Source organism: Schistocerca gregaria, chromosome 6 (genome assembly GCF_023897955.1).
Source record: "Schistocerca gregaria isolate iqSchGreg1 chromosome 6, iqSchGreg1.2, whole genome shotgun sequence".
NCBI lineage: Eukaryota > Metazoa > Arthropoda > Insecta > Orthoptera > Acrididae > Schistocerca > Schistocerca gregaria.
In genome coordinates, this window is record NC_064925.1 from 522,533,676 (window position 1) to 522,548,819 (window position 15,144).

The 15,144-nt window shown below is 42.3% G+C and overlaps 1 protein-coding gene across 7 annotated transcripts in view; it reads right to left on the reverse strand.

The window, feature by feature from the left end:
• The window catches only part of LOC126277953 (apoptosis-resistant E3 ubiquitin protein ligase 1), a 616,553-nt gene that overhangs the window by 98,657 nt on the left and 502,752 nt on the right, over positions 1 to 15,144 (reverse strand). For 4 of the 7 annotated variants that reach the window (XR_007550628.1, XR_007550629.1, XM_049977564.1 and 1 more), the window contains exons 4-6: positions 12,873 to 13,072; positions 10,053 to 10,290; positions 9,725 to 9,906 (exon numbers count right to left, since the gene is read on the reverse strand). Coding sequence is in view for 4 of the 7 variants with exons in the window: in XM_049977564.1 (XP_049833521.1) it covers positions 9,725 to 9,906; positions 10,053 to 10,290; positions 12,873 to 13,072 (620 nt within the window). In the remaining 3 variants the exon portion in view is untranslated. Of the gene's footprint in view, positions 1 to 164; positions 189 to 9,724; positions 9,907 to 10,052; positions 10,291 to 12,872; positions 13,073 to 15,144 lie in introns of all 7 variants that reach the window. The other 3 variants (XR_007550627.1, XM_049977563.1, XM_049977565.1) reach the window with 1 other exon arrangement.

Below are 15,144 nucleotides of genomic sequence, written 5' to 3' on the forward strand. Positions count from 1 at the left end.
AAAATATGAGTACTACGACACTGTAAAAAGAATAAGGAAAAGTCAGAGTGCTCCTGATTGTGAAGCTTCCTGAAAAGGCTACAGAAACCAATGTTTCATGGCATGTTTGCTGTGCATTTTCATTTTATGTCTAATTTTGTCAGCCACACTTTACGAACACATACCTGTCTCAGCAGAGCCAGGCTCAACTGAAAAATGGATAACACATACGGATGAGGGTAAAATTATAGTTGTCTACAAATGCATACACCACTTTCAAAACAGATTTGGTCTATCTTTTAACACTAAGATCAATATTAAAAGAACAATACAGTTGTGGGAAAAAAATTTTGAACAGTGTAAAACAGTTTTAGCTGGTATTTGTCTTTTAATAGGAAGACATCCTTCAGAAACTGGAAACAGGGACTCTAAGAATGGACCCAATGTGTTCTGAAAGTAGACTACTACTAGTACATTACACAGAAGGAAGAAGAGCGATGTGTGTGCAGGGCATTAATGTGTTTCCTCTCATTTTCAGCAAAATGATGTGCACCTGATGTGTGAGTGAAAGCCAATCACCTATTAAGAGCAAAAGTAGATTTCCTTCTTGGTCGTTAAATAATAATTATGCACTGCACATCAAAGTATACAACAGATTAACATGAGACACTGGGAATTTACCATGCAGCATACCACTTTTGTTGCATATAGTAGCATGCATTCCACAGTGAAAGTTATACTATTATAAGGAACACTGGTGTTAGATGCATTTAACTAGTAAGGGAAGAACAGTGAGATAGGTAAATGTAATTGCAACTTACAGTGATGATAGCAAACAAAGATACATTGTGTTAAAACATCAAAAGCAACAGCACACACTTTTAAAATCTGAAACAGTGAATTAATTAGGAAACATCTATAACACCCAAAGCTTGCACAAAATCAGTCAAAAGCAGGCAAATCAACAAGTTTCCACACTGTAAATTTATAAGACAATCATTTTGCAAGCAAATTTTTAGTATCATTCTTTTAGGACACTCTAGAGAGATGTGGCCAAACAGCTTAAGTTCTTCATTTAATGACATTATTGTTTAAACATGCTATTACCATATCTAGAGACCACAAGAATAAGATGTGCAAGACATTCACACTTTGTTTCATTTTCTATAACTCATCGGATGTAATTTTTTTAAGTAAATTGACAATAAAAAATTACCACTGGCAGGTACATAATGAGTAAACATTTTCCACTAACACTGGTATAATTTCTGATCATAAATACTTTACACCAGAGAATACAGACTACGATAAATGTTTCTCATGATATCACTAACATATGGTGAAATAAATAAATAAAAATGGAATGCATAAAATTAATTATAATGTTAATAAACAATCAAAATCTAAACAGTTGTATAACTTGAAGTTTTGAAACAGTAAAGCAAGTATTCAGCTGACCTTCTCTCCATGAAATTCGATACCCATGTTAGTATAGTACAACAGTAAAGGTAATGCATGTTGGTATTTTCTGTCACTTTCATTAGGAGGGAGAGAGAAGGGGAGAGAGGGGAGTGAGAAGGGGAGGGAGGGGAGAGGAAGAATGGAGTGACCTCCTACTCTTTCCTATGGAAATAAATCAATTAACCCACAATCAAGGAACTATTGGCTGTTTGTTTCCTCACAAACTGTAACTTCATCTGTGAGACCTGCACTGCAAATAAATGCTATTTCTGAAGCAAGATATGTTCATGATCTTTCAAATGAAGTTATATTACTTATTATACCACACCTACAAAAACGAATGTCATTTTTTAGCTGATACACACAGTGAATTGTTTGCACCTTTCTTAGATCTGAAGGGTGTGTATGAGACCACAATTACAAAGTGTTGGGACCTTTCATGATTTCAGGAATTCTCATCCACAGAAGCAAAGCAAATAAAATTTGATTTCTCAGATACTTGCAAATATTAGGAATTGTTATGAAAAGACAATTAGAATAGAGGAGATGAAGTGACAAGTTTTCTCATTTCTACTCAGAATCTTAGGTGCCAAAGAAGCTGCTATTTAAAATGTGATGTAATTTTTTTCAGTGCACTGTGAATAAAATTACAGAACATTCAGTTTGCCAATTTCATGGGATGTATCAACAGAAAGGGCCAATTTCATTTACTGGTCTCATGTTTGAAATAATGGGAGAAAACTGATTTACATACTTTACAGTTTATCACTGGGATCACTTGATGTTTCTTAGCTAACAATAAAGCCTAAGTATAGGTTCAAACAGAAGCATGCTTTGTTATATCAAATTTTTCTCCATTGGTTTTATTTCAGTTCCCATATACTCAAGATTTACTATCCATGCGAGTTGACTAAAACTGCTTTCTGTTCCAGGATGTTTACCTAAACATTTTGGCACACCAGTGTAACTGAAATAATATGATACACATTTTTACTTCTGGTTTTATAAATTCCACAGTGACAAAATTTTATGCACCTACATACTAACTGAGCCTTTGGCTTTTTATTTAGAAGACATTTAAAAATGTTTGCCATATCTGAACCTGTCCGATACTTTGAAGTAAAATAAGTTAATTGCAGTCAAGGTGCAAGGATGGTGTTATGCAATGAATGTCGTAGCTTCCTTCCTGAAACTTTGAATTTTTTGTACATGTTGCACAAATTTTTCAGTTTTGCTTATAGTGTACCTTCCAGTCTTGACTAGAGTTAGTCTACTACATTAAATAATACTCTCTCTGTTTGGTGCATGATATTTTGATACCAGATGTTAGTCAACCTGTACCTCATCTTCAAATGTAATTGTTCCTGATCTGTTGTTAATGAAAATTGGATCATAATGTTGGAAGGAACTAATTAAAGAAGTATTCAATTTCTCTTATTATGTGCTGGTTGGTTGGTTGATTGGTTAAAAAGAGGGGAGGAAGGGACCAAACTACGAGGTCATCGATCCCTTGTTCCTCATAAAACAATGCCACAAGTGTGAGAATAAAACGGACAAGACATATAACACAAAATGGAAAGAAAGGAAAAACCACAAGAATGAAGGAAAGGCAACAAACACTAAAAGGAACAAATAAGAACAAGAAAATATCAGAGAGATGCTAGAAACAGAAGAGAGTAAAACAAGAAAGCAGATTACAATGGCTGGCCAACCACGAGAATAAAAAGGAGAAGCCAGCCACTCTGCAACATAGTAAAACTTCCATCCTAAAAGCACTAGGGTGGAGGACACAGAGGGACAAAGGACATGCGCTAAAACCTACATAGAAGTATAAAACCCACTCTCATGGATAAAATGTAAAATTAAAGCATCTGCTAAGTCATCGTCACCCAACAACATAGGTAGGAGCTGGGAAAGTTAAAAGTCCGATGAAGAGCAGCTAAAAGTGAGCATTCCAGCAATAGGTGGACAATTGTCATTTGGGAGCCACAGTGACACAGAGTTGGGTCCTCGGGTCGCAATGTAGCAGGTAACCATGCGTTATCCATGTATGCCCAATGTGGAGCTGACAGAGGACAACTGATTCTCAGTGAGAGAACCACATGGAATACTTCCACACTTTCGTAGTATTCTTAATGACACACAGTTTGTTGTAATACTGTTATGCCATTCTGTCTCCCAAAGCTGGAAAACCCTGTGACGTAAGACAGAATGCAGGACAGTTTCAGAGATGCCCATCTCCAGAAGCAGTTTCCACATCGCCTGTTTGGACAGCCTGTCGGCAAGTTCATTGCCTGGGATTCCGATGTGTCCTGGGGTCCACACAAACACCACTAAACAACGGGACCATCCCAGGGCATAGATGGACTCCTGGATGGCTGCTACCAGAGGATGGCAAGGGTAGCACTGGTCGATAGCTTGTAGCCTGCTCAATGAGTCAGTACATAGGAGAAATAATGCGCCAGGGCATGAGCGGATGTGGTCAAGAGCACGAGGCAGCCAACTGGCAAGGAGTGCTGTTCAATATGTCCTCCATGAAAAGACACAAAGCCTATGTGACCATCAGCCATCGAGCCTTCAGTGTAAATCACATCAGAGCCCCGGAACACATCAAGAATTGAGAGGAAGTGACAGCAGAGAGGTGGGGTTAACGGAGTCCTTAGGGCCACGCAAAAGGTCCAGGCGAAGATGCAGCCAAGGCTTACACCATGGAGGCATAAGTGAATGGACTGCAAGTAGAGGTGGTAAAGTGAAGGACTCCAGTTACCGCAAGCGGGCCACAATCGTTAGCCCCGACCTGGGCCACCGATGCGTGAGAGGGACTGTCACGGGTGGGAAAAGTAGATGGTAATTCAGATGTTCAGAACTATGAATATGTGCAACATAACTGGCTAGCAGTTGTGCTGCACGTTTGATCTGCAATGGAGGGACCCCAGCGTCCACCAGTACACCGGTCACCAGACTCATCCAAAAAGCTCCTGTCGCTAGTCGAATCCCGCAAGGGTCAAGTAAATGCAAAGCTGAGGGCGCTGCTGAACCATAAACCACACCCCCATAGTCAATTCTGGATTGGACAAGGGCTCTGTAGAGTTGCAGCAGCGTAGAGCAATCTGCACCCCAATTGGTGTAGCTCAGGCAACGGAGGGCATCGAGGTGGTGCCAACACTTGTGCTTAAGTTGATGAAGGTGACAGAGGTCAGGAAGCCAAGTCAATCCAGTGTCGAAAATCAGTGCTAAGAATTGATACGTCTCCACTATAGGGAGTGAATTGTCATGAAGGTAAAGTTCTGAGTCAACGGTACGACATTGACAGAAGTGCACAACACACGACTTTGCAGCTGAGAACTGGAAACTGTGGGCTAAAGCCCATGACTGTGCCTTATAGATGGCTCCCTGTAGGCGCCACACAGCAACACCAGTACCGGTGAAGCTGTACGAAATGCAGGAATCGTCTGCATACAGGGATGGTGAGACTGAAGGCCCCACAGCTGCTGCTAGACCATTAATGGCCACTAAAAAGAGATAGACACTCAATACAGAGCACTGTGGGATGCCATTCTTCTGGATATGGGGGGGGGGGGGGGGGGGCTATGGGAGGCACCAACTTGGACATGGAAAGTATGAAGCAACAGGGTTCTTGATAAAAATTAGGAGTGGGCTCCAGAGACCACACTCATACAATGTGGCAAGGATATGTCATCACCAGGTCATGTCGCATGCTTTGCGTAAGTCAAAAAAGACGGCAACCAGGTATAAGCATCTGGAAAATGCTGTTCGGATGGCAGACTCAAGGGATACCAGATTATCAGTGGTAGAGTGACCCTGCCGGAAGCCTCGCAGATATGGGACCAGGAGGCTACGTGACTCCAGGACCCAACTCAACTGCCAACACACCAAACGTTCCAGCAGCTTACAAAGAATGTTGGTGAGGCTTATGGGCCGATAGCTATCCATGTCAAGCAGGTTCTTACTGGGTTTGAGCACCAGAATGACAGTGCTCTCATACCATTGCGATGGAAAGATGCCATCGCACCAGATGCGGTTGAAGACGACAAGGAGATGCTGCTTGTAGTCAGGTGAGAGATGTTTAATCATCTAACTGTGGATCTGGTCCAGCCCAAGAGCTGTGTCGAGGCAACATGCAACGGCACTGAGGAGCTTCCACTTTGCAAATGGGACAATATAGGGTTCACTGTGGTGTGTAGTGAATGAAATCATGTTCCCTTCCATCCACCGTTTAAGTGTGAAAGGCTGGGGGTTAAATCTCCAACACAGAGGCGCAAGCAAAATGATCAGCAAAGTGCTCATCAATCACATTTGCATTGGTAGATAACATACCATTAATGTTAACACCAGGAACACCAGCTGAGGTCTGGTACCCAAGAACTTGTTTGATCTTTGCCCAGACTTGGGCACCCAATGGTCGACACGTACCTCTCCCAACACCCCCGCTTCCATCGCTTGATAAGGTGCACGGACCTGTTTAAAGGCTGTCAGGTGCCGCTTATGTCACTGTAGTGCTTGCCGACAGTTTTTAATTGACTCAGTGACTTCCGGCGACCACCAAGGGTCTGTCTTTTGCCGGGGCACCCTAAAGAACGAAGGATCACATTTTCTGCCACAGAAACGATCGTTGTTGTTACCTGACCAACCACCACATCGATGTTACCATGTGGGGCAGATTCAATGGTTACACAGAGGTCAAAGTTTCCCAGTCCACCTCATTTAAAGCCCATCTGGGCAGGCATCCACGGGCCTGACGCCGGGGCAGTGACAGGAAGATGGGGAAGTGGTCACTACCACACAGGTCGTCATGTGCTCTTCAGTGGATAGATGGGAGAAGGCCAGGACTGAAAACTGAGAGATCAATGGCCAAATATGTGCCATGTGCCACACTGAAACATGTGGCAGCCCCAGTATTTAAGAGGCAGAGGTCGAGTTGTGAAAGTAAATTTTCTACATCTCTGCCTCAGCCAGTAAGAACTGTGATGCCCCACAAGTGGTCATGAGTGTTAAAATCTCCCAAAAGTAGGAAAGGTTTAGGGAGTTGATCAATGAGTGCAGCCAATGCATTCAGAGGTACTGCACCATCTGGAAGAAGATATACATTGCATACAGTTATTTCCTGCGTCGTCCTTCTCCTGACAGCCACAGCTTCAAGAGGGATTTGAAGGAGCACAGGTTCACTGTATACTGAGTTCAGGACACAGACACAAACTCCACCTGACACTCTATAATAGTTGCTACAGTTCCTGTAATATCCCTTATTGCCACAGAGGGCAGGGGTCTGCATTGCTAGGAACCAGGTTTCCTGGAGGGCAATGCAGACAGCAAGTGTAAAGCTTAACAGCTACCGTAACTCAGCCAGGTGGTGGAAAAAACCGCTGCAATTCCACTGGAGGATGACGTCATCATGTGGCTTGGAAGGCGTGGAACATTCATTGAGGCAGTGTACACCTCAGGGTCACCTACTCCAACCAACTTACTGCCTGAGCAGTCTATATCCATTGTGTCTGAGGGTCTGGCGAGATCTAGGTCCTCAGCGGATGCTAGAATCCCCACCCCATCCGCGGACACAGAGCTTGTGGGTAGGGTGCTGTGGGTGCCACCACAATTTCCTTGGTCTTATGGGTCTTCTTTTTGGATTTATCTCAATGCTCTTTGGTTTCCCTCACTGGGTGGCCTTCACTGGATCAGTCTCTGGGACTGGGGATGAGCGGGAAGTCCTAGGACGAGCTGCTTTTGAGCTCTTCAGCCAGTGACAAGTGTCATCTTTACCATTAGCAGATACCTGGGAAGGGAGTGACCCAAGGGACCCCTTCCTAGCAAGAGAAGCCAAAGAAGACTTACGCTTCTCCGGCTTAGAAGTGGGGACGGACGTCCCTGATGGTTGGGTGGGTATTGCTCCTGAAGTAGGTGGTGTGGGAGGAACAGGGAGGGACGTGACAGGTTGGCGGAGCTGAAGGTGCCAGAACTGTTGTAGCGGTGGCGTAAGACGAAGTCATACATACAGGATGTAGGCATTCAAATTTTCTCTTAGCCTCAGTGTAGGTCAGTCGGTCCAGGGTCTTGTACTCCATGATTTTCCTTTCTTTCTGAAGGATCCTGCAGTGTAGTGAGCAAGGTGAATGGTGCTCTCCGCAGTTGACACAGATAGGAGGTGGGGCACATGGAGTATTGGGATGTGATGGGTGTCCACAATCTCGACATGTGACACTGGAAGTACAGCAGGAAGACATATGGCCAAAGTTCCAGCACTTAAAGCACCACATCAGGGGAGGAATATAGTGCTTTACATCACAGAGGGCAATGTATCACCCTTGAAAGCCAAGATGTACACACCAGTGACAACCTGATTATCACTCGGACCACTGTGGACACGCCGATCGAATTGTACACCTCGCCGCTCTAAATTGGCATGCAGCTCATAGTCAGACTGCGAAAGAAGGTCTCTGTGAAATATGATACCCTGGACCATATTTAAGCTCTCATGTGGCGTTATGGTAACAGAAACATCCCCCAACTTGTCACAAGCGAGTAATGCCCGTGACTGGGCAGAAGATGCTGTTTTGATCAAGACTGACCTAGATCTCATTTTGGACAATCCCTCCACCTCCCCAAATGTGTCCTCTAAATGCTGAACAAAAAACTGAAGATTCATCATCATGAAAGATTCCCCATCAGCTCTCGAACACACAAGGTACCAGGGTGAATAAGACCACTGCCATCCTTTGCCTGACGTTCCTCCCATGGTGTGGCCAGGGAGAAGAATGATTTGGGGTCGTACTTATGTGCATTTAATTGTGTTCTTGAACACTTAGAGAATGCTGGTGCTTCACCACCAGCAAGAGATGATGAACTACGCTTCATCGCGTGTCATCCACTCTGATGCCACCTGCTCCAACCAGGGGCCTCCCGACGTGCACCACCCAGCCACAGCAGAGGCCACCTGGCAGGATGGCCATAGCTGGGAGTCCCGATGCCCCAGGAGGGTGGGCATCTACCCCTTGGAATACGTGGGGAGTTAATGGTGCAGGCATCAGCAGAGTGATCCCTGTGTGGTCAGGGGGCTACAACCAACAGGGTATGTGGTGGCCCCACCACAACAGACTGGCTACCATGCTGGATATAAGAAGTCCATGGTCATTGTCAACGCAGAAAGTGACACTGCATAGTGCATGGTAGAAAATGCACCCAGGAAGGTGTCCTCACCCAAGAGATGGCGAATAAGTGGGACTGAAATGCAATGACGAGAAAGTGGGCTAAAGATCTCAATGCACAAAGGACACTATGCACCATGTAAGGCGCCGTTCCCCAATTGGCTCACTCTTTGGGAACATTTTGAAGAATAGATGTCAAACCCTACAGGGACCATCATATAAAGGGCTGAAACATGTAAAACTCCTTTTAGTTGCCTCTTACAATAGGCAGGAATACCTCGGGCCTATTCTTACTCCCCGGACTCGCAGGGGGGTCTTGTTATGTGCCTTTTGTAAACTTTTTCCAATTGTTCATCCAGTAAATTATTTGAAAAGAACGTTCTAACTAGGTGGGTGTTTTTGCTAGTTAGTAACTGCATCACCTTGCTGAAAAAGAGAAAGACAAAACAGTGGCTAAAACAAACGAGCAAGCAGTAGTATCACAAATCATCTACATTTCAGTGTTGAATGTCCTTTTCAACTACACAATAAGTAGCAAGTTCATTACAAATTTCCTTGTCAAGTAGCAGAGTGTTGTGAATAATGTTTTATTGTTACAGATGTAGGTAACTATTTTCTTTCACTAATATCAATGTATTCATCTAAATATTAAGCTGTAAATAAGTGGAAAGCAGCAGCTACTTAAACTGACCGAGGGAGCAGCAGCTTTCTTTACAGTTTACTAGATTAATTTTAGTTGGTGTACTCAAAAATGATATTAAGCAGTATACTAATAGATTATTCTTAATACAGAAGACAGTTTACATTTCTATGAGTTGATTGTCTTTAGTTATACCTTGATTCATTCAACGACACTGAATGTTATCCTTCTTGGTGGTATCAATGGAATACAAAGAGTGGAGGAATGAATGAGTGTGTTGGAGATCTGGGTTTGAGGGCAAGGTTAAGGGATGAAGAAAAAAGAATCAAACATCAAGTAGACATATTTCAAAAAGGTTGAGGTATAAAGACTAATTTGCAAAGGGTATAAACTTATAAATAGAATAAAATTGCGAATGAAGTGCAACAAATACATGTATTTTTAAAAAAACAAACCAGTTAAGGAGGAAGTGTAACATTCTTACCTGGGTTATTGCTATTGCATAACCTTCTGTTGGTGCATCTGTACCCAAACTGCTGGCATCGAACACACATAGGTTATCAAACTCATCACGTGGCTCTATCATAAGAGAGTGAGGCATGCCTGCTGTACAAACAACTGTTGAAGAATGTCGCACAAACACTGTCTTGTGCGGGTCGGGCGGACCTGGTCACAGATGAAATAACATACCAAACACATATTCTGTTTGTAATGAAACAACATGCAATATAATAGTAATTTTTATAAAAATACTTTAAAGCTTTTTCAAAGAAAAAAAATAGAATTATTTAACTGATCTAAGGTAGGCATACCTGGCAGGAAATTCTTGAGGAAGGGACTACCCTGGACATGACAGCTGCCAATGAGCACCGCTATTCGGTACTGGCCGGCATGTCGCACGGTAAATTTGACAACAGCTGTGTTAGCAGCACTTGGGTCTGTTCCTCCCAGTTGTGATACAGTTGCTACTCGGTGAGAACCCTCGGTAACTTCCACAAAGAGGTTGTCTGTGTCACATATTGGATAAGGCTGGCCATTGCGTTGGTAGAACTGTTGGAAAAGTTAGATTGTTACAAACTTAACACATACTTTGAATCAATACCTATAAAAATAAACTTTACATCTGAACAAAACAGTTGTACCAGTTATACTAATGCTATATTGAGATCTGCAGTGAAGTCTAGTGGTCTCTGTACTTCTAGTCACTTTTGAATTTTGAGAATCGTTCCTGAAAGGAATATGTTCAACATGAAACTAAAAAATGAAAAGTGAGACAGTAATGATTATTAATGATACATTGCTCAACAAAAAAAATGGCACCCCTTGTGTAGCTTCTAGAAGTCTAATACCCCAACATTCCAGTGACATGAAGATGGAATAAGCAATGGGCATGTGATATTATTTGTGGGGCTTCTAGTTCTTCCTTCAACAGCCAGCTGTTGTTAGCTCTCTAACAGGTAAGGCAAGCAGATCTGGCAGTTCACATTATATTATTAAAGACACAGTTACGGCAATTCTCCAATACAGCTATCACTTGGACTCTGATTTTGTAACTACACTGCAATATCTCTTGCTGCATTAACTCATCACGTCCAATCCCAAAGAACAGTTACAGCGTGTATTTAAATCAAACCCATTTTCAGTCCTCATAGTGGTACTACCCATGCCACTCTTAAAAAGATTAATTAAGATCATGTTCAGTACAACTTTCAGCAAGCTCCTCTCCCACACCCACACTACACCATATCAAATTCATTGCATGTAGTAAAATGACCTCTGCCTTTGATATTCTCATTAACAATGCCTGCTAAGTAGTTTTCAAACATTCAGCACTTAGTTGTTTCATAATGGACTGATACTGAAAGTGTTACAAGTTGAATTCTGAGAACTACACACATACTCAGAAAAATTAGGAAAAAAAGGAAAAAAACCACCTTGAATGATTACAGATAGGTCGTTCATATTCACATGACATGTACATTAATGTTAATATATTCTGCAGAAATGATTAGCATTTGAACCATGTTGTTCTGAAAATTCAAGGTCAACACTGATATTGAGGCACAACAGCACCTACCAGTAAAATGTACCTGCGGCACTCAATGCTGCTGTAAACCAAAGGTAACGGGTAAATGCAACTTGAGTAGATGGGCAGGATACCTCGCAGATGTATGTGCAAACCATACTGCCTAATCAGTGCTTCTGAAAGACGATTCATTATTGGCATGAAAGAATACAATGCATCCATCAGGGAAATTGCTGCTCATGTGGGTCGAAGTGCTTTGGCAGTACAACAGACGTGTGCCGAAAGTTTCACGGAAGGCTGTAGAACACAACAAGATGGGTCAGGTCACACCACACAGACCACTCCCCGAGATGTATGCATTTTGGTTCACCACAGACAAGGGGAGTGGCATCACAGTGACTGCATTCGCACAAGACATAGAGTCAAGGACTTATGGTGTGGGGTGCTACTGGGAACAACCACAAACCACAGCTGGTGCATGTTCAGGGCACTGTGACCAGTGCGATCTATGTAAATGACATCCTGCAATCTGTAGCCATACTGTTCTGCGCAACAACCCAGATGCCATTTTTCAGCAAGACAATGCACAACCACATGTTGCTGCATGAACATGTGCCTTCTTGGTGTCACAAGATGTCACCCTTTTACCCTGGCTGGCCTGCCAGATCACCAGACTTGTCACTGTCAAATATATGTGGGATATGATGAAAAAGCAGATTCAATGCTGTGATCCAATGCCAAGCACCACAGACAAACTTTGGAACCATGTGAATGAAGCATGAATGAATGTATCATAGGACACCATTAGCATTATATATGTGTTGATCCCATCACACATGGAGCAAGTTATCAGGGCTCATGGCGCTCCCTGTGCCTACTAGGCAACAGGACACATGCTGAGCTGAGGTGACTGAAATGCTAATCATTTCTGAAGAAGATACTAATGTACATGTTCTGTGAATGTGAACGTCATATCTCCAGTCATTCAAGGGGTTCATTTTCTTCTGAACATTAGTGTATTTCAAGCAAACAATTGTTCTTTCTTGCAGTGGTAGACATTTACTGAAGTTGAATGTCAGGTTTATAGAAACAAATGTTCACACATCAAAAAACTGGGTAAAAATGAGTGTTAAAAATAAACAGGATAACAACAATATGAGTGAAAACTCTTCATGTACAACAGATCAGGATCATAACTAGCAGGAAAAACAAACCTCAAGAAAGGCACAGAGCTTATCTTGGTTACCTATCCACAATTAGTTAATTTTTCATAACAACTGTCGATGAATCTGGTTGACAATATTTAACACATGGGAGGGGTGGGAGGAGAGGGGGAGAGAGAGAGAGAGAGAGAGAGAGAGAGAGAGAGAGAGAGAGAGAGAGAGAACAAGCTCGCCAGCAACATGTACACATTCGTTGACTGAAAGGGAGGTTTCGCTAGTTGAGGAGAATGTCAGTACAGCCAAGGAACTAGGAAAATTACAAATTAGAGGACAATAAGACACTCACCTGTTAAAAAGCACCAACCGCTATGAAATAATAAAACTACATTTACGTTAAAACAGTAATACTTTAAAAATAATGGAATATTACTTCTATGGCTCACCTTTACAGTGAATGTCATAGTCTCCCCAACTCTCTGAGGATCCTCCCATTCAAAGTTCACTTTGCAGTTTCCAGGCAGCAAGTACTTCCCTGTTACATACTGCAATAGTGTGTGTTTTGCCTCTGGTGCCAGGGCAGGCTGCGTCATCGCTGCCAATGTTACGAGCCCTGCCACCGAGACTGAAACTACCAACATTCCGCCTGAAATAAGGTAAGAATATTAAGAAACACCATTCTGCATAAATGAAGTGCCAAAAGCATACATTTCATTTCTTTGGTATATTACGAGGGGTGACTGAAAAGTTCTAGCCTAAGCATGAAGTACTTGGCCTAGCTGAATGTTAGTTTAGCAACTAATAGTGCATTACTTTGCTGGTTTTCACACCAAATGTTTCATGACTTTTTTTGATATTGAAAAATGGATAAAGAGAGAAAACATACAGTCATCTGATATCTTCTGAGAAAGGTCATAAGTGAGCAGCAGATCCAATAATGACATGGGAGAAATGTATGGGGAGGATTCCCAGGATTCAAGCAGGGCAACACCTCTGTCCAAGATCTTCCATGCAGTCCAAGACTGCTAACAGTCAAAGGCTGGTAGCAGTTGTAAGGGAGAGGTATCATCCTGATTGAATACCTTTAAAAAAAAAAAAAAAAAAAACAGTGAACAGAACATAGTATACTGCTCGAAAAATGCATTTGAGGGAGGCCACCAAAGTGAGATACGTTGGGATGTTGACAAAAATGAGTAATCTTTCATCAGGACAATGTGCCCGCACACAGATCTGTCATTTGAATGTCTTCCATCATGTCCTGTGGCTTCGAATTGCAATGGCATCCACCTTATTCACTCAATATAGCCCCCTCTGACTTTCATCTCTTCCCCAAGTTCGAGAAACATCTAGCTGGAACCCATTTTCAATCAGATGGTGTTGCCATGGCTGGGGTGGAGGACTTCTTTGCCATGCAGGAGAAACGTTCGGTAAGGAGGGTATTATGGGACAAGAGCACTGGAGACAAGAATGTCTGGCCCTAAGAGGGAACTTCACTGAAAAATAGCCATTAACTAGGACTACAGACAACTTTTTTTGCAGGGGCTGAGGACTTCTCAGCCACCATTCGTATCACTCACAGATTTGTATTTCAATTTGAACTTAGAATTTATGATGAATAAAAGTGATAAATTACAAAGAAATAAAACACTCTTCTGTAAAGTGACGTCTACAACAAATATTGCTTCATCAATATCTCTATGGTAATTTATTGTTGCCATTATCATTTAACAGCCTACATCATTATGCAGGAATAATGCTAATGATAACAATGTTATTCTCAGTGAAAAAACCAAATCCAACTTTTAGAACTATTAGTTCCTTCATTTGAGGAAAAAGGGGGACATGTTAAAGAAGGTTAGAATGCAGGGACAGGTCTCTCGGAGGAGAACCTACATGTTGTGAAGATAAAGGGATACAAAGATTAACAAGAAGGTGTCAGAGGGAGTTGAGCATCTTAACATCTTTGTCCTGCTCCTCTGTTGCAGATCAGCACTGTTGGTTAGTGAACAAAATACAGACTTGCAGAGTATCAGACAAAATTTGAGCCAATTCACAGCTGTTTAGCATATAGAACTGAGAACCTCATTCTTGAGGTCCCAACTGAACTCAAAGGAGTAGTACACACAGCCATCACTGTTTTCATTGCACGCAAATGATCTGGTGGATAATGGTGACAGCTCTTTCAGGCTGTTTGCGGATGATGCTGTTGTCTATGGGAAGGTCAAAATGCCTACGTAATGAAATACAAGAATACCTGCATAGGACTGATTACTAGTGAAGAGATTGGCAGTTGCATCTGAATGTAAATAAATGTACTGTATAATGCACTAATAGGTAAAGTGATCCATTAGTGTTAACTTTGCTACTAGCAAAAAATAACTGGAACCAGTCTTCTTTTTCCTGGCCTTAGCCTGTGTCTGCATGGGGTCACCTTATTAGCTATAGAAAGTGGCTGTAGAATGGCCTTCCTGTTGGCACCACAAATTACTGCCCCCCCCCCCCTCCCCCCCACCATGCACCAGGACAGAATTTGTGCACCTCATCCGTATGCATTGACTGCAATCCCATGTGAATCTGAGAGATTTATTTATTTTTTTATTTTTTTAAATATTTGTGAATGAGGCAGACTGTGGGTATCTGCCTGGTATTCACCTTGTTGGATATGACAAACTGTCGAAAAACCATGTCTGGACTGTCCAGCACACCTCATCGTTAATC